The 27,502-nt window shown below is 43.6% G+C and overlaps 1 protein-coding gene across 1 annotated transcript in view; it reads right to left on the bottom strand.

Moving 5' to 3' along the window:
* ctnnd2b (catenin (cadherin-associated protein), delta 2b) overlaps positions 1 to 23,603 on the bottom strand; it is an 88,202-nt gene extending 64,599 nt beyond the window's left edge. The window contains exons 1-2 of the mRNA XM_076984726.1: positions 23,339 to 23,603; positions 6,948 to 7,081 (exon numbers count right to left, since the gene is read on the bottom strand). Of these exons, the coding sequence (XP_076840841.1) occupies positions 6,948 to 7,076 (129 nt within the window). The 5' untranslated portion in view covers positions 7,077 to 7,081; positions 23,339 to 23,603. The remainder of the gene's footprint in view (positions 1 to 6,947; positions 7,082 to 23,338) is intronic.
* Positions 23,604 to 27,502: the final 3,899 nt, after the last annotated feature.

Genomic DNA, 27,502 nt, shown 5'->3' with positions numbered 1-27,502 from the left:
AAAAAAACATACATAGAGAGTGAGACATATACAGAGAGAGAGAGAGGTGAAGAGAGGGAGAGAGAGAGAGAGAGCAAGAGAGAGAGAGAGGGAAAGTGAGGTGCTCCATGGTAAAGAGCTACACTAGTCAATGCAAAGCTACCACTTCCTTTGCGACAAGGCTGAAATGAGTTCACTTAGCCACAAGGTCAAAGCCTCTCCCCCGAGCAGTTAAACCCCAGACTGCTCCAGAATACATCACCTGCTATTCTGGGCAGGAACCCAGATGAAGACTACAGAAATGCCCATTCAATTTGTGGAAGAAGGCTCTGTGCACTACTGTGTGCTGGCGGAACAGGAATGGAGCTAACTACCCCACCGACAGGGACACAAAGACAAGGAGAAATATTCCAAACTGCAGGTTTCTGGAATGAAGTTGTTGGTGTATCTAAGACTAGACAGATAGTACTGGAGCACTCTTATTATTAGTTTAAAAACTCCTGCCTGCTTACCATTCCTGAGAGTGGCTATCATTAGCTAGCACTGAGAGAAGAGGAGGGAAACTCACCTCAGACATGAAAAAGTCAATAAGCTTTATAATATACAAATAAACTAAAATCCAAACAGACAAATAAAAACACATCATCCAATATGTGCGCTTTTAATCGACCAGCAGAACGCTACTTTTATATTTTACGCAAGTGAAAAGTGGGTTTCTGCTGGCCAATTCAACCACACACCCTCACAGCCCACTAAGAAGCACAGTGCACCTGTTGCTCCAGCAAAGTGAAAACATGAGCAGAGGTTTTACCTGCGCATAGACCGAGCCCCAGAGACTGCTCGCACATAGAACAACCCAGCGTCTGGCACACCGACATCTCTCTCTGCACTGCGCTCACCTCCACTTAACAGAGCGGAGTCATTAGAGTAACTGCAAGCTTGCTGCCTCACAGCCCCGGAGAATGGAGTGCAGTCAGGCACAAAGGTCGTCATAGCAACAGAGAATTTAGAACCCCTTTAGCATTTATGCAACATTGCATCACAAAAGGTCCCTCCCACCAGCCTGCCTGCCAAACCCCTCCTCCCTCCAATCACTCTCCGGCCCCCTTCCTTTTCTCTGCCCCTCTTTCCGACGCCATCTGCGCCCCCCGCTGAAGAGAAGGAGGTGGGTGGGTCGGGGGGTGGGAGGGGTGGTTGGGGGGAGAGGGGGGTTGGGGAGACATTGAAAGACTCTCTGGAGAGGCAGAGAGAATGAAGAGCTGTTCAGTGGCGAGGGGGACGAAGTCTCTCTATTCCTGTGAGCAATGCTGGTCTCTTGCAGCAATGCTATGCACTCTGCCACGGGTAATAAGCTTTCTACCTCTGTGGCCCACCATGGCCTGGCCTTGTGTGAAGGGAGCAGCCTCTTATCACTGGATAAATATAGCGCCCCACGCAGGCAGAGGCGCTCACAGCATGCCCAGAGGCACAGAGCAGTCACAGCCTGCAATTACGCCAATTATGGCCACTGTTTTCTTCCACTCCTCCCTTTGTGCACATACAAGAGCAAAGATCTGACTAAATACAGTATGTGAAGACTGTGAAATATAGGTAAGTTTAAGTTAAGAGGATCAATGCATAATGCATATTTAAGTAAGAATAAATGCTTCCTTTATGTGCATGAGTGTGGGTGTCTGTGTGTTATACTATGAATGGAGATAACAGAAAAATGCTTGCAATGATGTCACTGCAGGACCGGTGTTATTAAGGAATGAGACACAACATGTGCCATTTGACCACACTGTTACACTAACAAAAACCCTCCTTAGCAGAGGAACTAAAAGGCTGAAGAGCCCTGATATTGATACTCATGAACTGATAGCCAATCTGTCTGTGGAGGTTCAGGAACTTCTGGTCTTCTGGTCTATATATCTAATTGCACCCTGTTGTCTGACATTTAACTTTTTACTCAAACGATCATCTGATTACATAACATGACCCAGGCTCAGTGTTCTAACTGCCTATGGGATATGCACTGACTAATGAAGTTTAATACACCAAAGATGTTTTGAACACTGTCCAATCAGCCAAACAGCATCACCCTAAAGAACTACAGAGCAGCTCTGTCTCACCGACCACACTACATTCAGTGGGAGATTTTGCCTATGTGTAACTGGCTCCATCTTGTAACACGTCCTTTAGTTGTAAAAAATGAGTTTTCAAGTTGTTTATCTTGGTACCCCAAGAGAAAGAGTCCTCTAAAATATATGGAGACACCTGAACTTTGCAATGAGGTTTTCATAGAACAAAAACACAATAATAATATACCAAGACATATTTAACCCTCCTGTGAACTTTCACGCTTATTTGAATGTAATGGTGCTTCTTGGTTTAAAAGTTTCTTGAAAATTAAAAGTCATTAAAGGAAATACTAGCAATTTACTCAAACTTCTCTTCTAGCAAAAACAACAATAAAATCTAGACTAAACAAAGAAACAAAGAAATATTTTAATCACTATTCACATCAGAAAAATACAATGAATTGATTGCAAGTTCCTCAGAAAAAGAATACTAATTACAGTCTGAAATTCAAAATGCAATAAAAATGCCTGGTATTTAGTGGTAGTGATTTTGTCCCTTTAAAAAGATTTCTATCTTCACACTCTCATCACAAACGCTGCTAATGGCCTTGGGTATTCAACACTGTGTAACCTCCTACAGGGCTAACGGGGCTCTGAGGGTTAGTCAGGCTCTTAAAGCTTACAGCTTCATTTAAACCCACATAGTGCAAAGATGAAAAAACACCACCATATTGCTGACTACGACAATGAAAAATGTTTTTACAAATCTATCCAAAAACTGCACTCTGTCCTGCACATTTCTACTGTACACTTGTAGCTGGAATGTAGCTGGAAGAAAGACATTGTCTTCTTTGTAAGAGACAAAAGCGTGCCTCAGACATACCAAAGGGCTGACAAGTCAACAGCTGAACTGTTGAGGTCTCTGTAATGTCACAAGCTTGTTGTGTAGCAGACAGGGCTGCTGAAATGTCATAGAATCATTTGACTCCGAATGCTGACTCCTTGTGTTCTACTAAGGGTGGTTATATTAACCTATGGCAAGGGACCTGCTGAAGGTCTTTACCTATATTAGCATAAGGGAACACAGAGGAGACTGAGGCATTGTGGGAGGATCATAAGAGTAGGCTTGAAAACAGCACACACATACAGATCCTGGATGTTTGACCATTTTTAAACATTTTGCATGGTTGTCCCTGCAGCACACAAGTGAGAGGTGTTTAGGCCTGCTGAAGTCATTGGGTTTATTGTATAAATTAAGAATTCTCAGTGCTAAATTATATGGACCTTTTCAGTTAACTAGAGATTTTTGTCTGGTGACCTCCATAATGCCACCCTTAAAAATATCAGTAAAATAGAAGATTGCCCTCTAGTGGTTGTCTTGGAAGGTATATGATTTTTTAATATGACAGGTGAATACTGTAGGAGACTATTACAGCTACAGGAAATTTGAGGATAAAATACACACTAGGCGAGCACAGAACAACCTAATGCACTTAAACTGACAAGACACACTGGTTTTAAAAAGGCAACACGCATGAGGAACACACATAAGGAACACACATGAGGAACACACATAAGGAACATACATGAGGAACACACATAAGGAACATACATAAGGAACACACATAAGGAACATACATGAGGAACACACATGAGGAACATAAATGAGGAACAGACATAAGGAACATACATGAGGAACACACATAAGGAACATACATAAGGAACACACATAAGGAACATACATGAGGAACACACATGAGGAACATACATGAGGAACACACATGAGGAACATACATGAGGAACACACATGAGGAACACACATGAGGAACATACATGAGGAACACACATGAGGAACACACATAAGGAACACACATAAGGAACATACATGAGGAACACACATAAGGAACACACATAAGGAACATACATGAGGAACACACATAAGGAACACACATAAGGAACATACATGAGGAACACACATAAGGAACACACATAAGGAACATACATGAGGAACACACATGAGGAACACACATAAGGAACACACATAAGGAACATACATGAGGAACACACATAAGGAACACACATAAGGAACATACATGAGGAACACACATAAGGAACACACATAAGGAACATACATGAGGAACACACATAAGGAACATACATGAGGAACACACATGAGGAACATACATAACGAACACACATGAGGAACACACATGAGGAACACGCATGAGGAACACGCATAAGGAACACACTTAAACTGACAAGACACACTGGTTTTAAAAAGGCAACACGCATGAGGAACACACATAAGGAACACACATGAGGAACACACATGAGGAACACACATGAGGAACACACATAAGGAACATACATGAGGAACATACATGAGGAACACACATAAGGAACACACATAAGGAACATACATGAGGAACACACATAAGGAACACACATAAGGAACATACATGAGGAACACACATGAGAAACATACATGAGGAACATACATGAGGAACACACATGAGGAACATACATGAGGAACATACATGAGGAACACACATGAGGAACACACATAAGGAACACGCATGAGGAACACGCATAAGGAACACACTTAAACTGACAAGACACACTGGTTTTAAAAAGGCAACACGCATGAGGAACACACATAAGGAACACACATGAGGAACACACATAAGGAACATACATGAGGAACACACATAAGGAACACACATAAGGAACACACATAAGGAACATACATGAGGAACACACATAAGGAACACACATGAGGAACACACATGAGGAACATACATGAGGAACACACATAAGGAACATACATAAGGAACACACATAAGGAACACACATAAGGAACATACATGAGGAACACACATAAGGAACACACATGAGGAACACACATGAGGAACATACATGAGGAACACACATAAGGAACATACATGAGGAACATACATGAGGAACACACATGAGGAACATACATGAGGAACACACATAAGGAACATACATAAGGAACACACATGAGGAACACACATGAGGAACATACATAAAGAACACACATGAGGAACATACATGAGGAACACACATAAGGAACATACATGAGGAACATACATGAGGAACATACATGAGGAACACACATAAGGAACATACATGAGGAACATACATGAGGAACACACATGAGGAACACACATGAGGAACATACATGAGGAACACACATAAGGAACATACATAAGGAACACACATGAGGAACATACATAAAGAACACACATGAGGAACATACATGAGGAACACACATAAGGAACATACATGAGGAACACACATGAGGAACACACATAAGGAACATACATGAGGAACATACATGAGGAACACACATGAGGAACATACATGAGGAACACACATAAGGAACATACATAAGGAACACACATGAGGAACATACATGAGGAACATACATAAAGAACACACATGAGGAACATACATGAGGAACACACATAAGGAACATACATGAGGAACATACATGAGGAACACACATAAGGAACATACATGAGGAACATACATAAGGAACATACAAGAGAAAAACCAGAGAAAAGCCCAGTGAGATGTGCCCTGTCACCACCTGCATCACAGAACTCCTACATGAGCACGCCAGTGCTCCTCACTGTCCAGTGGGACGGGTTAAGCTCCTTTTGAGATCATGTCTTCCTCTCCTATTGTCTGATGAAGAATCTACACAAAGAATATGTCTGACATTCTTTTGTTATTATTATTTTTATCTCATTCTCTGATAGGATGGCTGTTAGGCTGGGCCACCGTTGCCTATGGTTTTGGCCTACTTTATCATTCCCTACTTTATCATTCTCCATGTACATTCCTGACCCTTTTTTTCCTTGACCTGTGCTTAAAAACAGGGGAGTGAACTAAACACAGAGATAGGATGTGGAGGGCTTATATATATATATATATATATATATATATATATATATAAAACTGTATTTGAGTGAGTGTATATGTCACGGTGAGGCGGCCCCCTACCGGTCGCCTCCGTCCACAGCGGTTGTTGTTGTTGTTGTTTTGTTGTGTTGTGTGCGTCCCTCAGGGAGGCGGAGCCCGTGATCCGTTTCACCTGAGGGTCATTTGTTTGTCTATACTTGTCTTGTCTTTGTACCAGTTGACCGCTGGTCATTATATCCTTATTTCGGATCATGTCACAGGTTTTTGGTTTGCACACTTTTCTATTAAACCATCCTTTTTCCCCTGAGACTTGGTGTGATTGCTTCCATTTTATTTCGCTCACCCTGCCCGTCACAGTATATATATATATATAGGTGACCTGCAGACCGCCCACATCACAACAGTATGTCCTCCGTGGTAGTGTGATGCTGGGATCGTCAGGCAGATATAATACACCACATTTCCCCCACCAGCCATTTCCAAAAATAATCCATGTGTGTCACGCGGTTTGGAACCGCCTCGCGCGGTTTTACTTCACACAGAGGCCACACGGTCACACTCATCATGGGCAGCATAGAGACCAGTGAAACCATTAAGTGTTTTTTGCATCTATAGCGTCAGATAATGTTTATATGAAGCTGTGTACGGCTTGCATTTTTCTGAATTTGAAGAATGTTAGGGGTCTGCATAATTACTGTTTATACCATGTAATGGTAGTTTTGAGAAAGTGCAGAATTTATAATGAAAGTGCTGGAAAATTAGAAGGACGGATGCAAAATGTTGTGGCAGGGCAGTATGCACGTTCAGTACAGCAGACAACGACACATTCAGTACAGCAGACAACGACACGTTCAGTACAGCAGACAACGACACATTCAGTACAGCAGACAACGACACGTTCAGTACAGCAGACAACGACACGTTCAGGGGGTGGATTGGGAAAGCCATAACTGAACTCACCTGCTCCTTGACGGAGGCCAGGATGGCAGAGGTGGTCTCCGTCGCAGCTCCATCTCCATCAGCGGCATTCAGAACTGGGCTCAGCATACTAGAGTTCTGACCGTCAGAGAGCTGGTGGGGAACTGGCATTACCCCTGTGAGAAAGCACAGCAAATCAAGGCTATAAAAATACACTTAGACCAATTGAGACTCAAAAATAAAAATGCAACAAACGTCTACAATCAATGTAAGAAGCATACTGAAATGACATGGATTTATGCATAGTTTTATACATTTTCTGCTATTCTACCCACTATTCGAATTAGTGTCAGGGATTTTTGACTTTGACTAAAAACAGATATAGGATGTTAATATTGCATGTTGCAAGTAATACTTTTCTGGGATTAAATAGCATGAATTGTATCAGCATCCCAGGAAGTCAGCAGCCCAAGAACCAGATTTGAAGAAGATCCTACAGGCTTTTTTACAGAATGATTTCTGTCTCTACTTCCCCACCATATGTAATTTTTTTCTCTTTCTGCTCGCTATTCTCTTGTTTGTCCTTATTTTGTCTTCTCCCTCTCATGGATGGTGTCTCCCAAATACAGTCCTGTGCTTTGCTAAAGACCTTATATCCAGTGACCTGAGGTAATGAAGCCAGGCTGTAGTGTGTGGAATTCCCAAATCTGCACTCTCTGTTTCTCTCCATTCATCTCTCCCTTGCTCCTCCATCCCTGCCCTCTGCCTTTCTCCCTGTCCTCTCCTCTCCTTTCTCCCTGTCCTCTCCTCTCCTTTCTCTCATTATCTCTGTCCCTCCCTCTGTGAAGATGGTCATAGCCTCTCACTGTTGCCCGGTTCCCGCCCACCCTATCCTAGCGTGAGAACTGCACTGCACGCATCTGTCCTACACAGCAGGGCCCAGAAAATGGCACCGTACACCTATAAACTGGTGCCAGCAACTTCACACACCTGCACCAGTCGCATAATTGCTAACGTGCCTTCTTTTATAGCTAACAGTAAAAACCTTGACATTGTAGTATTGAGAATACATAGAGGAAGATTAAGTAAAATGGCACACAGCTAGAAGCTCTTCCTCTCCTTGTGTCCTGAAGGCAGACAGAGAAAGACGGACATTTCTAGGTCAGACTTGCCAACATTATAAGTGCAGCCACTTTGGATCAGCCAAGCATGGGAGCTTAATAACCGCACCAGCTGTTCGTAAACGTGTGACGTAAACGTGTGATGCACCACACATTTTCATTTTAACCTTTGTCATGCATCAGCATCTGATGGACAATGATCTTGAAATAAACATAATGACTGCATCATAATGACAGATACAAAGAAAACTTCTCAATCCCACTATTGCACAAAGGCTTACGTATATTAAATCAAATTTAGCCTCAACTTTATTTGGGAGTGAAGTGCCTAAAGTTATTTGCTATGTTAAAGACCTACTGCATGACACAGGGTGGAGTATGTTATGTAGTGGCCAAGCAGAAATCCAGATCATACTTCCCCATGATAAATAGACCACCAACCACCCATGCTGAGGCTGCAGTAAACACTCCCCAACCGATTTATGCACACTCCAGACCAAACCACAAAGATCTCCTCACACTGTCAGCAAATGCAAACAGGTCCCCTGCTGTATCATTAAAATGAACCGTGCTGTTTATTTCCGTTGCAGTACCTTTCACTTGTCTAGACTTTGTTTCTGTGCCATCCTTTCAAATTATGAGCAACTCTATATATAACAGTTAGCCGTGTGTCAAAAGCACTTTCAGCAGAAGTGCAGGTCACCGAGCGAGCAGCACATTTTAGGGGGGATGAGGTGTTTTAGGTCAGCAGCCATGAGAACCACAAGTTTTCAGTCCAAGCTGATGAACAAATTACAAACAGAAAGTTAGACACCATTGAAGCACTAAGAATGTCTTGCTGAAGCTGAGCTTCAACACTGATCCAGGTCTTCAGGATGGTTTTGTGGTTACAGTCTTATAGCACTGCTGCTTAAAAGGCTGAGGTGCTGAAGCACCTATAATGACCCGGTCAGTCACTCAAATTCTGGGCTAGCACTTGAATCAACCACAAAGAAATAGACACAGAATGTTAAAAAAATGCTGACTAAAATAAAATATACTGAAATCATTACTGGGCCACTTTTGAAGGAAGGTGCTGTTTTCTCTCAGCTCAGTCTCATGAAGGGACAGGTAAAGTACTGAGGAGTAGAGGCAGGTGTGTTGAGAGCAATACAACACTCCAGGAGTGGGACACACAAGTCTGAAGCTAAAATATATCACCTACTCATTAAAAAATTTAATGTATTGAGGTATACTGAATACAGAAAAGGCAAATACAATGAAAAACAGTCCATATTAAAGCTTAAGGAAAACAAACTGCCTCTGATGAACCTTACAAACAGAACTCTAAGCTTATTTTATCGTAGTGTTTGAGTTGAACCAAAAGCTACCAGCAATTGATATGGTTCAGAATTTAAATGTTCTTGGATGCAATCAATGTAAACAGTTTTCAGACAGTGGGACTCTATTGCTTCAGTTGTTCATGTAACCACTTCATGGAGTAGTAGAATCCAGTGTAATGTTGGTTGAGGTAATCTGACACAAACACTAATTCGAGTGCCATTAGAAGGGTCTTCCCTGTCTTGACTGCAGCACACAAGGACTCAAAGGAGAATGCTATTTCAATGTCAGTAAATTCAGTGAAAGGGAAAGGGAATATTTTGAAATAGTTTTTAACTCATTACTATTTTCCTAGCACATCTGAATAGTGCTTTGATAGGGTGATATTTGCTTATTTTCACACTGACACTGACTGATGATGCCCAGTGCCAAAGATCTTGGCTTCCACCAGCATGCCATGGTCCTGGTGATAAGTAGACCCTCTGTATGATATGACACAGCTGAGCAGAGCTTATACCAAGCGTGATTGGTAAAGGGGGATTTTGGATCAGCATTTTGTATTTAGAGCTCTCAGTATTGATTTTCCCCCAGGTAGACAGGTAAAAACAGAGGCTCTCTAAGAGTCTGCCTACAGGACCTACCACAAAGCCCCATGGAATAGGGTCATGTCCAACTCCCCTGAAAACAACAGCCTACTGCCTCACACCCATTACCAGAAAAGAGTTGGTGTCAGTAAAGGACCTTGCTGTGATAAACAAACACCTGATTTTGAAGCTGTCAGGCTAGACACTGAAACAGGCTGTGGTTAAATGTTAAGTCAGTATTGTTTTGATATTGACAATATTTAGTCTTTTAATAAATATAGTCTGTAATAATAGTCTTTTTAACTCAAGCTTTGTTCAGTGTCTGAACAACCTGTTTAACTGTTTTTATGTTAAACATCTCATTAAGGGCAAGCTGTCCTTAGTTTGCATTTTCATCCCAATTACCTCCCATTAAGACCCCTAGCCATATGCTTTTAGTTTCTTTACAAATTAGTCTCTGTGGGCCACTGTCTGACTTGTCTTTCAACAACCCAAGAATCCACTTCACTGAAATCTGACTTACACTCAGCACTGCTTTACTCCAAGAAGCCCAGATCTTCCGCTGGCTTTACACGACATCTATGCAACTTACCCTGCGCATTGCGCCCACAGTTGGCGCGCAGTCTCACCAGGACTCTGACGACATGTGGGGTGCAGAATGTCAGATAAGAGAAAAAAAACATCAGTGAGACTCTGACTGGGACGAGCGACCCAGCAACATCACAGGCGATGAGTTCCCTCGCTAGGAGCCTATTACAGTTACAAAGACTCCAAGTGAACACTTGACAAAACAGAGAGATGGGACCTGTTGATGATTTAAATGTTTTCAAATGTACTGACATCCTTTTTCTTCCTTGATAATAATGAAGTCCAAAAGAGCAGAGCTTGGAACCATCACACATGGTCACTGCGGTTGCATAAACATTTTGTCAGCCATTATTCTCATCCACTTTTACTCCACATTAACTGGAGAAAAATTGTCCCTTAATTCAGAGCATTTCCCAGTCTGACTGATACACCACTGGCATGTAGCCTATAGAAAATAAAAATAAATAAATAAAAGCTATTTGGAGCAAATGCTCCTCAAAGTGGTAGAACATGAATTAATTATATATAAATATATATAAAGAGAATGAAAATGAAAGAACCTGAAAATTAAAATAGCAAAGGTTATTGACATAATCAGACCCTCCAGAAAGTCGCGATGTTGCGATTTGCAACTTCAACGCAACTTCAAGCAAACCCCGCGAATTCAGGGCGGTGTTGCAACTTCAGCCATTCACCGCAACTTTCCCGCAAATTTGACCAATCACTGATGTCGTCTTGATGTGACGTTGACAAACTCCCGCCTTACTTCCGTATATACGTTCAAGAGGACCAGACTGAAAGCAGCATGAGCGACGAAAATAACGGCAAAAAGATCGGGAAAAGCAGTATCCCGGTACACTACATGAAAGCGGGGATAAACTGTTTTTTTTTTTGTTTTGTTTTCAGTGTTTTATTGTTTCACAAATACATGTATTTCCAACAAGTTTAACATTTCTATCACCAGCCCATCCACTCCAAGTGATTTTTCATAGTCTTTTAAGAGACGGAAAGTCCATTTCTGCCACAGAGCTGTTGCACTTCGAGGGATCATTTCAAGAATGTGAGAGGGATTGTTGTGCATTCTCTGTCCCAACACCTGTGTTTCAGGGGGCGGGGCATACAAAATCATGAGAGGGATCATTCCTGCCCAAACTATTTCATACCACATAGAGCACATATGTCAAAGTCAAGGCCCGCGTCCAGATCCGACCCGCGAATTGATTATCTATGGCCCCCTGGATGATATTTAATTACTATTAGAACCGGCCCGCAGGCCACAGCCGCCCGATGGTGTTTTGCACGCACAAACACTACATTCCCCACAATGCAACGGTAGCACGCGAAGTCACTGCAGCACACGCAAGTGGCGAGGGTCTGAGATAAAGTTTATAAGTTTAAACTTTAAACTGAGATAAAGTTTAAAGTCAGAGATAAAGTTTATTTATCCATTTATCCATATCTATGAGTTACTAGTTCGCTCTGGCGCCAACCACTGGCGAACGATCTCGATATAATACTTAATTTGTGTCCATTTTACAGGCCGCCCGGTAACAACTTACGTTCGCTAACCCCGCCCCCGTCAACATTTAACGTTCGCCACCCCCTCCAGGTTCAAATCTCACTCCAAGCGATCTTGAAAAGTTGGCAACCCTGAGTAAATAGGTAAATAGATAATTAAAATGGACTATTAAATAGAGGAAACCATACAATATTTACTCCCTATTGCAATGTACTCACAAAAAAGCAAAAACACACCGCAACTTCCATCGCAATTTTTTTGAAAAACACCCGTAACATCAAACATTTTAGCCCGCAACAATCACAAAAAAGGCCCGCGAAATCCTGGTGGGACTGCATAATGTCATGGTACGGCGGGCCCCCTACAGGTCGGCCCCCCGTATACAGCAGCAGTTGTTGCGTTGTGTTCGTCCCTCAGGTGGGCGGGGCCTATGATCCTCACCACCTGATGGTAGTTTGTTTGTCTATATGTCTTGTCTTTGTACCAGTTGACTGCTGGACATTGTATACTTCATTTGGATTGTGTCACGGGTTTTTGGTTTGCGCACTTTATGCATTAAAACCTCCTTTTTCCCTGAGACTTGGGGTGATCACTTCCATTTTATTTCACATTTATTTCTGCCTGTCATAATGTATAAAATGAAAAAATATTAAAACAAAAATTCATTTTATAATTTGTATTGTACCCTCTAACTTCCATACATTAATTACTGTGTGGGGGATTCGGGAAAGTATGTGGGAAAACATAAAACCAATACAGAAAAAAAAACTTTGCTTCAAAAATTGTAAGTCAAAAAGACTATAAACCAACAAATCTACTGTTTTTTAATTTATCTAATCTAACATTTAACCTAAAACATAATTAAATATAATGTATGAGGCCCATAATGTATTACTATACTGTATTCAGCAATTATTTAGTTACAGAGAGAAATTATAATTTTAGGGCAGATTGTATGTTCAAAAAACTTAAAATAAGAACTACTACAAAAGGTCAGTGTATTTTTGTTAAGGGAAGAGCCCTTTGGAACAACTAAGTAAACAAAATGTGCCATCCTAAAGTACACCCAGAACTGATGGAGCAGGACCCGTTATGCAGGGTCATGCTGCTTCGGGCTCGGGAGGCCTCTTCCGCGGAGTTAGCGGACAGAGACACCCCTCTCCTTCCCGAGACCTCTCACCGATCAAGTTAGGCGTCCTTGAGCTCTGCTCTACCGCCAGGACTCCGAAGAGCGAGTTCGGGGACGAGGAATCGGAAGAGGAGGAGGCGAAAGAAGACTCGGCTCCCTCTATCTGTTCCGCCCCCACCGTGAATTACAGGGAGGGCAAAGAGGAAGAGGAAGACGACTATCCTCCCTCCATAGGCTCTGCCCCCGCTGAATACAACGGTGAAGGCGAGGAGGGCGACGGCTATCCTCCCTCCGTATACTCCGCCTCCACCAAATACTACGGTGAGGGCGAAGAAGACTATCCTCCATCCGTGTGCTCGGGCGTCTCCGAGTGCACGGAGAGTGAGCTGTATACTGAGGAGGAGGGTAGTTCGGCCCCCTTGGAGCATTCCGCGAGGACCGTGAAGGGGAGGAACAGCCCGGAGGTGAGCACTCCTCCTGAACTCACTGAGGGGAGTGCTATGGACTGCTCCTGGGGTGAGAGTCCGGCCGAGCCTATGAGCTGGAGCCTGGGCAGTGAGGAGGAAGAGGAGATGGAGGTCGCCAACAGCGCTCCCACTGCCAGGTCAGGAAGGCATTCACCCGGAGGGAGGGAGAGTCCCCAGTGGGCTCCATCGAGAGGAGAGGGAGAGCGTGGGCGGAGCCATCCTGCGGTGCGCCCCTCGGGGGCTACTGGAGAGACCAGTCGCACTGCACCAAGCGCGTCCGCCAGCCACGCGGCACCCGGTGGAGGGTTCGCGGCGAGGGTGGGAAGAGGACAGCCCACCGCAGCACCTGCAGCTCCTGTGTTCTCCCCACTGGCAGCTCTTCTCCTGGCGCGGAGCCTGGTGCTGTCTACATGTTTGTTTGTACCTGTGTTCGTGAATGTTCCCGTATGTCTGCCTAACCCCTTTTTTTTCCATTTTGTGCCTCTGTGTGTGAATGTTCCTGTTTGTGTGTTTGTGAATGACCCGTTCTGTTTGTCTAACGTGTTTTCCCCTGTCTTCCCAGGGAGGGTGTTCTAGGCTGTTTGTGGCGGACTCTCCACCGAGGGCGGTCATCTCCCAGACGCAGGACTGGGCGCTTCGGATCCACCCATCGACGTGGGTTCGGGGCACTCGGTCCTGTTGCCACCCCGGGACGGGTAGTGCCCTTGGTGGGGGCGTCTGTCACATTACGGTCCCCAACCCCTCCCTGTTGGGCGTGTGTTTACGTTGGCTGCGTCTACTCGTCTGAGTCTGTGGATCTCTGTGGGTGCGGTTACGTCTTGTGTTAATCCGTCTCACCTGTGGCTCGTCTCGTCATCACTTGGGGTTTATGTGGTTTGTCTATTTAATGTGCGTTTGCACAGTGTCCTGTGCTCGTCGTTGTTTGAGTCATACGTGTGAGTTAAGTGTAAGTATATGTGTAAGTGTCGTACATGCACTGTCTGCGCTACTTGTGTGTTTAAAATAAACGTGACGTTTGTCAGTCGCAAGGATTCCTGTCTCGTCTTTCGCCTCGCACCCAGCGTCACATTTTGGCTTCAGCCTACACCTTTTTGGTCACTGAATAGCAGACATGTGAACAAGTCACTAAGTTGCAAGTAACAAGTAAGTCTCAAGTCTTCACAATCAAGTCTCGAGTCAAGTCCCAAGTCAATACGATCAAGTCTCGAGTCAAGTCCCAAGTCTTAAACTTCAAGTCCTAGTCAAGTCACCAGATGTAATTTCAACATTTAACACAATTGATGCAGTTGATTAGTAGTATATTAAGTTAGTCAGACTAACTAACGTTGGGTTCGGTTCGCTTGAGTGCGATGTCGTCGCAATTGTCGTCGTCACCTAACCCCCCCCCCCCCCGCTTTCGAATTATCATTGGTGCGGACCACTGACACAGGTCAAGTTGCTCATGTGGACCCCTGTAAAAGTTTATTTCCGACCCCTGAGTTATCACATCCCAGCTAGCTAGCTAACCGTAATAGCATTATGTGAAATATACATAGCAGAGACTTACTTTTGTTTGTGCAGCCTCAAATGTCTAACAAAGTTTGAAGTGGTTGCATCTACATCTCTTATCCTGACTCCACATGTCTTGCATGTCGCAGTTCCTATTTTATTTACAACAGCATAATCTTTATAATTGAACAGGATCATTTTTGGGAGCATGTTGCTTGTCCTCTCCGCACAAATTCAATGCTGCCCCCCCCCCCCCTCTCATCGGCTGCAGAACTTCACCTGTAGGTTACAGATAAACTGAGCTGAGCAGTTCACATTTTACAGCACCATTTAATACAAAATGATCCAGTTATGTGATTCTATATTACTTATTTATTATGTTAAAATAAGGATTTCAAGTCTTTTCAAGTCTTAAAGCTCAAGTCCGATTCCAAGTCCAAGTCAGTAAAGGTAAAGTCTAACTCAAGCCGCAAGTCTTCAGTGATGTTGTCGAGTCAAGTCACAAGTCATCAGTTTAGTGACTCGAGTCCACACGTCTACTGAATAGTTGACTCAAAATCATTACATTAACTCAAATAGTTGACATTAACTCAAAATTAAATATATAGCACAAAGGAGGCGTAAAATGTTCAATAAGGTCTTCAATGCCATTTAGCTAATATCTTCTTCAGATGAGTGTATCAACAGCAGAGGGCCAAGCTGCACACAGACTGAGTTCTGCTCTTTTGTGACTTTTATGTTACACTTGCAATTCTGACCCCTCTAGAAGACCATGATCTTGTGCAGTACATGATGTAGATTTAAAAGCCTTCAAATAGAGTTTCAGAATAAACTGTGCCACTGTAAGAGTAAACTGCATCTGTGCTTGGGTGAAGCACACACTATACCATCAGGTTAGATCATGTGCTATTAAATATGGACCCCAGAATTGAATAAAAACAACAGTGGTAGTCCTGCACCATGCCTGCGTATAAGAGTGATTAGAAGTGACCATTGCTACAGCGGGTGAATGGTAAGCAAAGATGTGCCTCCCAAGCCAAATGCCCCCCCCCCCCCCCCCCTCGAGTGGTCATCTCTTTTTCACTTTATTGCCAATAACACCCCACATAAGTTTACAGTTTAGGGCCTATGTATCCTATCACAACAACAAATAAAATAACTAAAGAGCCAAACCACTGAGCTATGGCAGCTGGTTTTAGAATAATGCTGGAACCCATTCAAAAATCACATTTAGTTAAACCACTCACTTTGGCTACAGAGCAGTTTGCACTGATTTCAAGTCTCAAAGGAAAAAATGGCAACCAGCAAACAGGATGATGTGCAGCAAACTTCTGGGATTATATTCCTTCCCCAAAACAGATTCACAAGTCAAGTAACCTGTAATCAGCAGCTTAAAAATTCATTTCCCCACATCTTTTTAGAATTCCAATCTATGAATTTTAATTACTTGTAAATGTGCAAGTAATGTAACACTGTTCTGAAATGTCAAGGTGTGGGGTGTTAAATTTATAATTTAGCTCTACCATCAAAAATGACTGCACACTCAAATTCTGTCAGATCCTCTGGTAGAAATACATTCTTCAGGAACCTGAATTTTCTCTTTTTTTTACACTAGATACCTGTGCTGAAAATTCAGAGCCTTTCATACCCAAACTCCAAAGGTGGAACCTACCACATGATTCTGATGTCTGTGATCTTCTAAACAACTGAGACAATGGCTGTGTCATGTAGGAGCTGGGTGTTTGGCTCAGTGAGGCCATCGCCCCTAGCCAGAATGGGACAGGTGACCTCATTCCCTCTTTGACATCCGACATGGTCAATGGACCTATTTCCTGCTGTTATCCATGGCACTTGAAACTCCAGCCCCTGGTACAGCCAGAAAACACTGCATCTCCACAGCATCCGGCGCTCCAGGTCCCCAGGGCTCACCATTGGAGGCAGGCCTTGTGTTTCCATGAAATGGTTCCAAGCCTTGTGGGTGAAGCCAGTGAAAAATACAGGCAATCTGATAACATTTGTTAATATACAGACATCCTGCTTGTCCGACCTGTTGTCTGTATTGCATCTCAGAGCTTCTGCCCCCTGACAGTAAGGGAATGCTCTAGCCCCATGACAGCCCACTCCTCTCAGACTGATATCTTTATAGCTCTTTGGTGTTTGTGGGAGATAACAAATTAGCTGGCATGGAGGGCTCCACGGTAACTGCTGGCAGAGTTCTGCCAACAGGGCCCCCTGTTGGTGATGGAACAGCACAGCAGCTAGGGTCTACAGGTACTGCATTGGGACACAGAAACTGTATGAAACAAGGCTCATCTGAATCTACAGTATGTATCAACACTCTCTCCGGACAGTATGGCTGCCAATCTGAACACTGGCTGCCAATCTGACCCTTGAGTACCACTTATCGAATGGAATTATGCTCATGTAATTCATTTTTGATTCTCTGCCTTCACAGGCATATGTAAATAAATGCAAAATCAGTGCGTAGGCATGTTAAATAAGCAAGGTTAGATTTTGTCCATGAACAGGATCTACATAAATCATTACAGACAACAGAAATGTCTAGAAGGCCATTTTCAAGGAATTGGGATTAATAGAGACTAACAATGAACATGGCTCATAAAAACGTTACATCATTATACACAATACTTGGTTTCTCTTTTCCTCTTAGTTGGCTGACAAAACTCTTCACTTGTTTACTTCTATTGATTTTATCTTGACAGGATATATATATATATATATATATATATATATATATATATATATATATATATATATATATATATATATATATATATATATATATATATATAATTTAAAGGAAAATCTTAATATAAATAATAATATTAAGATTCAATATCAATCAATTTATGGATGCTGGCTTAATATGAAACACCTGTTTCTTTGTATGACAATGTATCTTACTCAGTGCTAGCACAAAATGCCTAAAGTATCCTCTCTTTCTCTTACACAAGATAAACTCATCTATCAACTAGGCATGAGTAAATTTCAATTTCATCTAGCCTCATCACTTAACCATGCTTTCTTTTAGCATTTGAAATATTTATCATCCTGGCTATATGAAATAATAGGTACTTGCATTTGGACTTTTACAAGAACACAACCTCATAATTGTACTGAAAAATGTGACAAACCACCACAGGCATCACAGGTCTGCCAAGCCCATAAATAGATGGCAAGAATCCTTCTGTTTCTGATATTTCACATTTTATGTGTCAGTAGTTCCATTCGCAAGTGCAAATGCTGACTGAGCACACGCTGTCTCTCCTGACGCTGTGTCTTTATAACCCGGGGCAGTTACAAACACGTCTCCTGCTCTCACACTGTGCTTTCTCCAGAGCATGGACAAAGTGTACACCTAGCAAAGTGTCTCTTTGTCTGCAGAGGACGAGGAGACCTATGTGTAATGGATCAACCAAACGTAGGCATGGGCGCTCACTCAAACCCTCAATCTGGGCACTTGATTCCAGCGAGAGACAAGGGAAATGAAACCTGACTCAAGGCCGTCAACCAACAACTAGTTGCTGAATTCAACTTGCAAATTATTTTTTATGTCAGCTTGCCTGGTCATCTGAACCTCAGCCAAATTACACTTAACTTTAGTTATTCAAACTAACAATGGGAGTGAGTATCTGTTACCAATGTACGTATCTGTTACCAGTGTGAGTATCTGTTACCAATGTAAGTATCTGTTACCAGTGTAAGTATCTGTTACCAGTGTGAGTATCTGTTACCAGTGTACGTATCTGTTACCAATGTAAGTATCTGTTACCAGTGTAAGTATCTGTTACCAATGTAAGTATCTGTTACCAGTGTAAGTATCTGTTACCAGTGTGAGTATCTGTTATCAGTGTAAGTATCTGTTACCAGTGTGAGTATGTTACCAGTGTGAGTATCTGTTACCAGTGTAAGTATCTGTTACCAATGTAAGTATCTGTTACCAGTGTAAGTATCTGTTACCAGTGTGAGTATCTGTTACCAGTGTAAGTGTCTGTTACCAATGTAAGTATCTGTTACCAGTGTAAGTATCTGTTACCAGTGTGAGTATCTGTTACCAGTGTGAGTATCTGTTACCAATGTACGTATCTGTTACCAGTGTGAGTATCTGTTACCAGTGTAAGTATCTGTTACCAGTGTGAGTATCTGTTACCAGTGTAAGTATCTGTTACCAATGTACGTATCTGTTACCAGTGTGAGTATCTGTTACCAGTGTACGTATCTGTTACCAGTGTGAGTATCTGTTACCAGTACTTTTATTTTTACAGGAACAACTTCAGCCACTTTTGCTATAAACATACGTTTAGGCTGCAAACGTGTGTCAGTCTCAGCCATCATCATCACTTTTCATGTGTGTGTGTGTGTGTGTGTGTGTGTGTATCCAATTGGGAAAATCTGTGTCACTTATACTCTCAACAATATCAACAGTACACACTTTGCTCCATCTATGTTTTTTGTGCCACCACCTCTTTTTTAAACGACCAGTCACACAAGACTGTCAAGTGCATCAGTGGATTCAGAGGAGAACACTATGTGTTTCTGGTGCAATACACAGGCATGGAGAAGATTACCTGAAACACCAGCCTTAGGTCCAACCTAAAGTCCAGGCTGTAGTCCAGCATGAAGACCAGGCCCATGGTGCACAGCTGCTGCAACCTATGGTGTTCTTCCTGCTCCAACTCAGGAGAAATCAAAGATCACCTCAGCTCTGAACTTCAAACTAACCAATGAGAGACTGAAAGGACAGGGACAACATGCACTAACAAACAGAACAGACTCTTTCAATAATGGATGCCTCTTATAATTCAAATGTTCCACAAATGATTTTGTAATACAAATGAAGATGAAGATACACAATTGTGAACTTGTATCAGTCTAGTCTCAAGATTACAAACCAGTTTGTGCAAAAATACCACATTATTGCATGATGAATAACATACTGTATTTAGCTGTACATTAATATGTAGCCAAGGACAGTATCTAGCTATGTCAATGGCAGGGAGAACAGTTTACTGGTGAAATAATACCTATTCACAATACTAATGCACTCCATTTATTATTATTAATACTAATGCACTCCATTTGGTACAAATGCATCATTTAAATAATTAATGATAATAACAGCACTCTGATACATTTGGATTGGTCCCCCCCTCCAGGCTGAGGAACTCATGACCTGAACCTGTACCCATCATCCTCCATCTACAGAGGGTTAGACCTGTACCCATCATCCTCCATCTACAGAGGGTTAGACCTGCACCCATCATCCTCCATCTACAGAGGGTTAGACCTGCACCCATCATCCTCCATCTACAGAGGGTTAGACCTGCACCCATCATCCTCCATCTACAGAGGGTTAGACCTGCACCCATCATCCTCCATCTACAGAGGGTTAGACCTGCACCCATCATCCTCCATCTACAGAGGGTTAGACCTGCACCCATCATCCTCCATCTACAGAGGGTTAGACCTGCACCCATCATCCTCCATCTACAGAGGGTTAGACCTGCACCCATCATCCTCCATCTACAGAGGGTTAGACCTGCACCCATCATCCTCCATCTACAGAGGGTTAGACCTGTACCCATCATCCTCCATCTACAGAGGGTTAGACCTGCACCCATCATCCTCCATCTACAGAGGGTTAGACCTGCACCCATCATCCTCCATCTACAGAGGGTTAGACCTGCACCCATCATCCTCCATCTACAGAGGGTTAGACCTGCACCCATCATCCTCCATCTACAGAGGGTTAGACCTGTACCCATCATCCTCCATCTACAGAGGGTTAGACCTGTACCCATCATCCTCCATCTACAGAGGGTTAGACCTGTACCCATCATCCTCCATCTACAGAGGGTTAGACCTGCACCCATCATCCTCCATCTACAGAGGGTTAGACCTGTACCCATCATCCTCCATCTACAGAGGGTTAGACCTGTACCCATCATCCTCCATCTACAGAGGGTTAGACCTGTACCCATCATCCTCCATCTACAGAGGGTTAGACCTGCACCCATCATCCTCCATCTACAGAGGGTTAGACCTGTACCCATCATCCTCCATCTACAGAGGGTTAGACCTGTACCCATCATCCTCCATCTACAGAGGGTTAGACCTGTACCCATCATCCTCCATCTACAGAGGGTTAGACCTGCACCCATCATCCTCCATCTACAGAGGGTTAGACCTGCACCCATCATCCTCCATCTACAGAGGGTTAGACCTGCACCCATCATCCTCCATCTACAGAGGGTTAGACCTGTACCCATCATCCTCCATCTACAGAGGGTTAGACCTGCACCCATCATCCTCCATCTACAGAGGGTTAGACCTGCACCCATCATCCTCCATCTACAGAGGGTTAGACCTGCACCCATCATCCTCCATCTACAGAGGGTTAGACCTGCACCCATCATCCTCCATCTACAGAGGGTTAGACCTGCACCCATCATCCTCCATCTACAGAGGGTTAGACCTGCACCCATCATCCTCCATCTACAGAGGGTTAGACCTGTACCCATCATCCTCCATCTACAGAGGGTTAGACCTGTACCCATCATCCTCCATCTACAGAGGGTTAGACCTGTACCCATCATCCTCCATCTACAGAGGGTTAGACCTGCACCCATCATCCTCCATCTACAGAGGGTTAGACCTGTACCCATCATCCTCCATCTACAGAGGGTTAGACCTGTACCCATCATCCTCCATCTACAGAGGGTTAGACCTGTACCCATCATCCTCCATCTACAGAGGGTTAGACCTGTACCCATCATCCTCCATCTACAGAGGGTTAGACCTGCACCCATCATCCTCCATCTACAGAGGGTTAGACCTGTACCCATCATCCTCCATCTACAGAGGGTTAGACCTGCACCCATCATCCTCCATCTACAGAGGGTTAGACCTGCACCCATCATCCTCCATCTACAGAGGGTTAGACCTGCACCCATCATCCTCCATCTACAGAGGGATGGCCTAGCCTATCAAGCCATGGTATCTGTCCTCTAGTGGAGACTGCTGTCCAAGTAGAGTCACCTGCAGCCTTCTGTTATTTTCAGTGTAATAAGAGCAAGAGGAACAGGAAGCTGTTGACATTGATCAGCGCTTCAATTCCAGTTTTCTATGATGCTTAAGGAGATCGGACCACATTTATTCACTCAAGGAAATAATTATAGCACACATAGTCTGCACCATAGAACCCTGACTCGGAGAGCAGACTGTGGCTGTGGTATCATTAAGGCTATGATTTAGTTAGCTCTCATTACCAGTACAAATACGTCATTATACCGACTTACACAAGTTGCTCAGCATAATCTTCAAATTCCAACATAAGTATTCATGCAAGCCATCTTATCCCTCATGACTGAGGATCTCTTCCTTATGTTCCTACCTATGACCTATTAAAGATGTGACTGGTGTTGTGCTGTATGTGTGTCAGTCTCACCCATCATCATCACTTTTCGTGTGTGTGTATATATATATACACACACACACATATGTACATAATATGTATACACACACACAGCCACACACACACACACACACACAAATGTGATTTCATGGCCTTCTTGTATGTAGCAATCCATTTAGAAATATGGCCTCATTAACCAGAACACTAAACTATACTGTTTTAATTCCGTGCTTCTTTCTCTGTGAATGTGCCAAAATAGGCTAACGCACATGATGGTGAGCGTTGTACTAGATTAGGTTAATCGATGTTTGAAGCATCATGAACCTCCATAAGCACTGTAGCTGTTCCTCTTTTAGTGAGCACATTGTAGTCTAAAGGAATATACAAATCAATAATGTTCATTTCTTTCGTTCTCTATAATGCCGGAATACGCTACGATCAGTGGACAATTGTAGAGCCCGTCGTCTATTGTAATCTTACAAATATAGCATTGAAATTTAGGTCAATAGGGAAGTAATTTATTTTTTTCTCAGATCCCCAAGCCGCCTTGGATAGAGACTCAGCCTCTAATGGATTCCATTTTCAGTTCACAGACAACGCTTCGTGCATTTATAAAAAGATTTATCAAGACACTACGGCGAAACAAAAATGTATTCAAAAGAAAGACATATATCCTATTTTGTGCATCCAGTTCACCATAATGCTCGCGTCGCTGATATCTTCGACTGCTAATATTGCAGCGTAGGTGGGGAGTATGTCAGCTGGAATGACATTGCGCTTACCGAATATAATCCAGCTGAACAACGCTCTTCTCGCTTCCCCTTCGATTAATACCGACAATTCAAACAGAGTCAAATATGTCCACCATCCCTTACGGCTGTCGCGGAAAACAGGACCTTTGGTAAGATGTTGGCGAGGTGAAGTAAAGAAAGCATCAGTAAAACATCCGCGGACAACCACTGGGGAAGAATGATGTCGGAAAGCTGCGGAGAGCAGCCACGGTGACACCAGCGCCTGCTCTCTCCTCCCGTCTCTTTCTCCTCCCGTCTCTCTCTCTCCTCCCGTCTCTCTCTCTCCTCCCGTCTCTCTCTCCTCCCGTCCTTTACATCCCACTCTTCCCAGCACCTTACTGCAGTGTTGGCGGGGATACCACAGCGACATCTCCTGGTTACTTTTCCAAGTTCATCCGCACCCTTCACCCGGTTTCGTACCTTAGATAGAAACACTAAGCCAATGATTATAACTAGTAGCTATCATGTACTCACTTTTTACACAAGTAAAATCCACAACCAATCAGGTGATTTCATATACAAGACCGCATGTCTATGGAAGATCACACATGCTCATTGACTCCACTAATGCCTCATAGTTTTTGTCCCCCCCCCCCCCCCCCCCCCCCACCTCACCCCAAAACTGAGATTCCAGGAAACTTGTTAAAGGTATTCAGCCCAGTCCAAAATGGCAGGATCATGTCATGTGAGACAGGCATTGTATGAAAACAGGTTTAATCCCCAGCAAGGCTCGTTCCTAGCCATCAGGAGTCAGAGACATGCTGACATGCTGCTCTGCCCAAGCTGGGCACGTCCACTGTGGATCAGTGCTCTCTCTCTGTGGACTGCACACATAAACTCATACACCCGGTGACCTTGAGCAGAAGATTAGACGATGAAAAGCATGGATTTAGCCCCCACTCCCAAACCCCCACCTCTCTGGTCCCCATCTCCACCAAAAGTGATTGTAACTTCACTAAAAGGTGACGGGGTTAGTGAGATAAAGGGTAAGAGCAGGGACCGCACAGCAGAACAAACCACAAGTGATCAGAACTGTACAGATGGAAAACATACTTGTTATAGCATCTAATAGAATGCGGACCTGAAAGAAATAAAGACAAAAAAAATCTCACAAAAATTAAACAACTATCTGTTCCAAACAATTAGGATAAAATAATGGCTCACATCCAGGACTGGTCATCTACTGAGATTAAAAATATTGGCCTGTCCAACAAATGAGTCGTTTGGCTCTATGTAGTGTAAAAATGTATCTTGTCTAGCCCTAAATGTGCACAATGTGCACAAATTAGTGTACTGTGTAGTGTCAGGATTACCATGAGCAAGAGAAATGTAGATGAATCCTGTATCTTATAAGTCTGGGCTGAAATATTTAAAGGATCTCTAAGATTTACTATTGTCACATGAGAAGATTTTTAGGCATCTGTAATATAGTTCACACAAGGATATGAAGCATAGAATTCAAACAACTGGTCAATAAACGAACTGTTTATATTTATAAAAAAATTAGACAAACAAACAACAAAATCACTAAAATACTCATGACAAATGTCTGTACAATTATGATATTATGATATATTATATTATTATGATAAGTTTATATAAGGTGGTTCTCCAGAAAGCATTTTGACATTATTATATTTCATATACAGAAATATTTTATATACATCACTTTCCACATATTTGTACTTTTATAGTACTATAAATATGATTATAATATGATGTACTCTGAGTGGCAGTGGCGGACTTAGCAATTTGGGGGCTCAAGGTGAATTTAGCTAGGGGGTCCATCAACAATAATATGCGAGAAATAAGTTAGTTAGTCAGGGGGCCCCTATGTAACGGTGGGGCTGTAGTATCATCAAGGGGCGGACACATTTGCGAAGCAGACTGTACAATCATAGAGTTTATTACGCGTTCTACCTTGCCTGAGGACACGCAAGTAGAACGCGAACGACGAGGCATGACGAACAGAGTACACACACTTAAACTCTAAGACAGTGAAAACAACAAAGGCACTAGACTGGACTAAACACAAGAGCACAACTAACAGTAGTATACATTGACATGAACAGGCACACGTGACGCAAGAAACAATCATACACGAACACGAAATCTAAATACAAAACAGAACTAAGAGGACGTACTAAAAGCACAAGGGATCGTACATGAACAAGATACACGCACTCAACCAAAGCTTTAACTTAGACCACGTCATAGAACTACACGAACAAGCAACACGCACTCTAGACAAACCTGTAACATAAACCACGTTATCGAACTACATGAACAAGCAACACGCACTCAACCAAACCCTTAACATAAACCACGTTATAGAACTACACGAACAAGCAACACGCACTCTAGACAAACCTGTAACATAAACCACGTTATCGAACTACATGAACAAGCAACATGCACTCAACCAAACCCTTAACATAAACCACGTTACACAACACAGAGACCGGGGGGGGGGGGGGGGCGTGATATAACAACGAGTTACAAGAAAGGGGGCGTAGCCAGACGTGACAGAACCCCCCCACAAAGGCGCACTCCACCAGGGTGCGCCCACAAGAAATCGAAGACCCCACCCAAAAGAAAACCACCCACCAATGACCAGAACCAAAACAGGAACGAAGTAACACAAAAACAAACGCATAAGCAGGCATCAGAACAAGGACAGTCATCGAGGGGAACCATAAACTAGGACACAGGTTCAGCCATACAAGGGAAAACAGACACTGAAGCTTTGGGGGCAGGACCAGATACGAATGGCAGACGTGGAAGGACAGCAGCCGAAGAACCAGGAACCGAAACTGAAAACACAGATGGGCAAGAAGAAGCATGGGCCGCAACAGGGTGTGACTCAGGACTAGAACCAGACTGGAGAACAGGACTGGCAACACGAGAGGCAGAAAACACTGAGGTGAGTATATGACACACAACATGAATGGGCACAGGAACAAGATGGGTCACATAACGAGCAAGACACATAACCACCGGAACAGGTGCAGATCCCCCCCGGGCCCGCGGCACACCCGCCAACCCCCCCGTGACCCCACACACGCAGGCAGGCCTCTCCGGGACCTCTGGCGTGGACGCAGGACACTCCGGGACCTCTGGCGCGGACGCAGGACACTCCGGGACCTCTGGCGTGGACGCAGGACACTCCGGGACCTCTGACGCGGACGCAGGACACTCGTGGACCTCTGGCGCGGACGCAGGACACTCGTGGACCTCTGGCGTGGCCAACGGAGGCGCAGGCTGGGCAGCCGACGGAGGCGCAGGCTGGGCGGCCGACGGAGGCGCAGGCTGGGCGGCCGACGGAGTGCGGGAGAACCATCCAGCCCTAAAGGCCGCTACCTCCTCAGGGTCAGACCAATCGTGTTTCCAATGCTTAGCGTTGTGTTTACCAAACCGAGCTCGGAGCAGTCCAAAGAATCCCTCCAAGGTTCTCATTTCCTCTGCTCTCTTGGTCATTAATATGTGTGCCCATTGTAACGCTGTTCCTTCTAGACATTGTAACAGAAGCCTAACTTTAACGAATTCCGGTGGCTCTGGGCAAAGTAAAGAGGCAAAAAACAAAGTACCTTGCAGGATAAACCCCTCTAGGGGTCCCTCCCCATCATACTCATGGGGGGGACTAATCGATGATGGCAATTCGAACGGTATGCTGTTCTGTAGCCTGTATTTAAGATCCACAGGAAACATATTCGACCGTGAATCATCTTGTACATATGGTTCAGGCAGTACAGTCTCATGATACTCGCTCGCTGTGTCCTTACTAGGGGCATCATTCTGTAACGGTGGGGCTGTAGTATCATCAAGGGGCAGACACATTTGCGAAGCAGACTGTCCAATCATAGAGTTTATTACGCGTTCTACCTTGCCTGAGGACACGCAAGTAGAACGCGAACGACGAGGCATGACGAACAGAGTACACACACTTAAACTCTAAGACAGTGAAAACAACAAAGGCACTACACTGGACTAAACACAAGAGCACAACTAACAGTAGTATACATTGACATGAACAGGCACACGTGACGCAAGAAACAATCATACACGAACACGAAATCTAAATACAAAACAGAACTAAGAGAACGTACTAAAAGCACAAGGGACCGTACATGAACAAGATACACGCACTCAACCAAA

This window comes from Brachyhypopomus gauderio, unplaced genomic scaffold (genome assembly GCF_052324685.1).
Source record: "Brachyhypopomus gauderio isolate BG-103 unplaced genomic scaffold, BGAUD_0.2 sc34, whole genome shotgun sequence".
NCBI classification, from domain to species: Eukaryota; Metazoa; Chordata; class Actinopteri; order Gymnotiformes; family Hypopomidae; genus Brachyhypopomus; species Brachyhypopomus gauderio.
The sequence above is the reverse complement of the archived record's forward strand: the minus strand, read 5'-3'. Positions and strand labels throughout refer to the sequence as shown.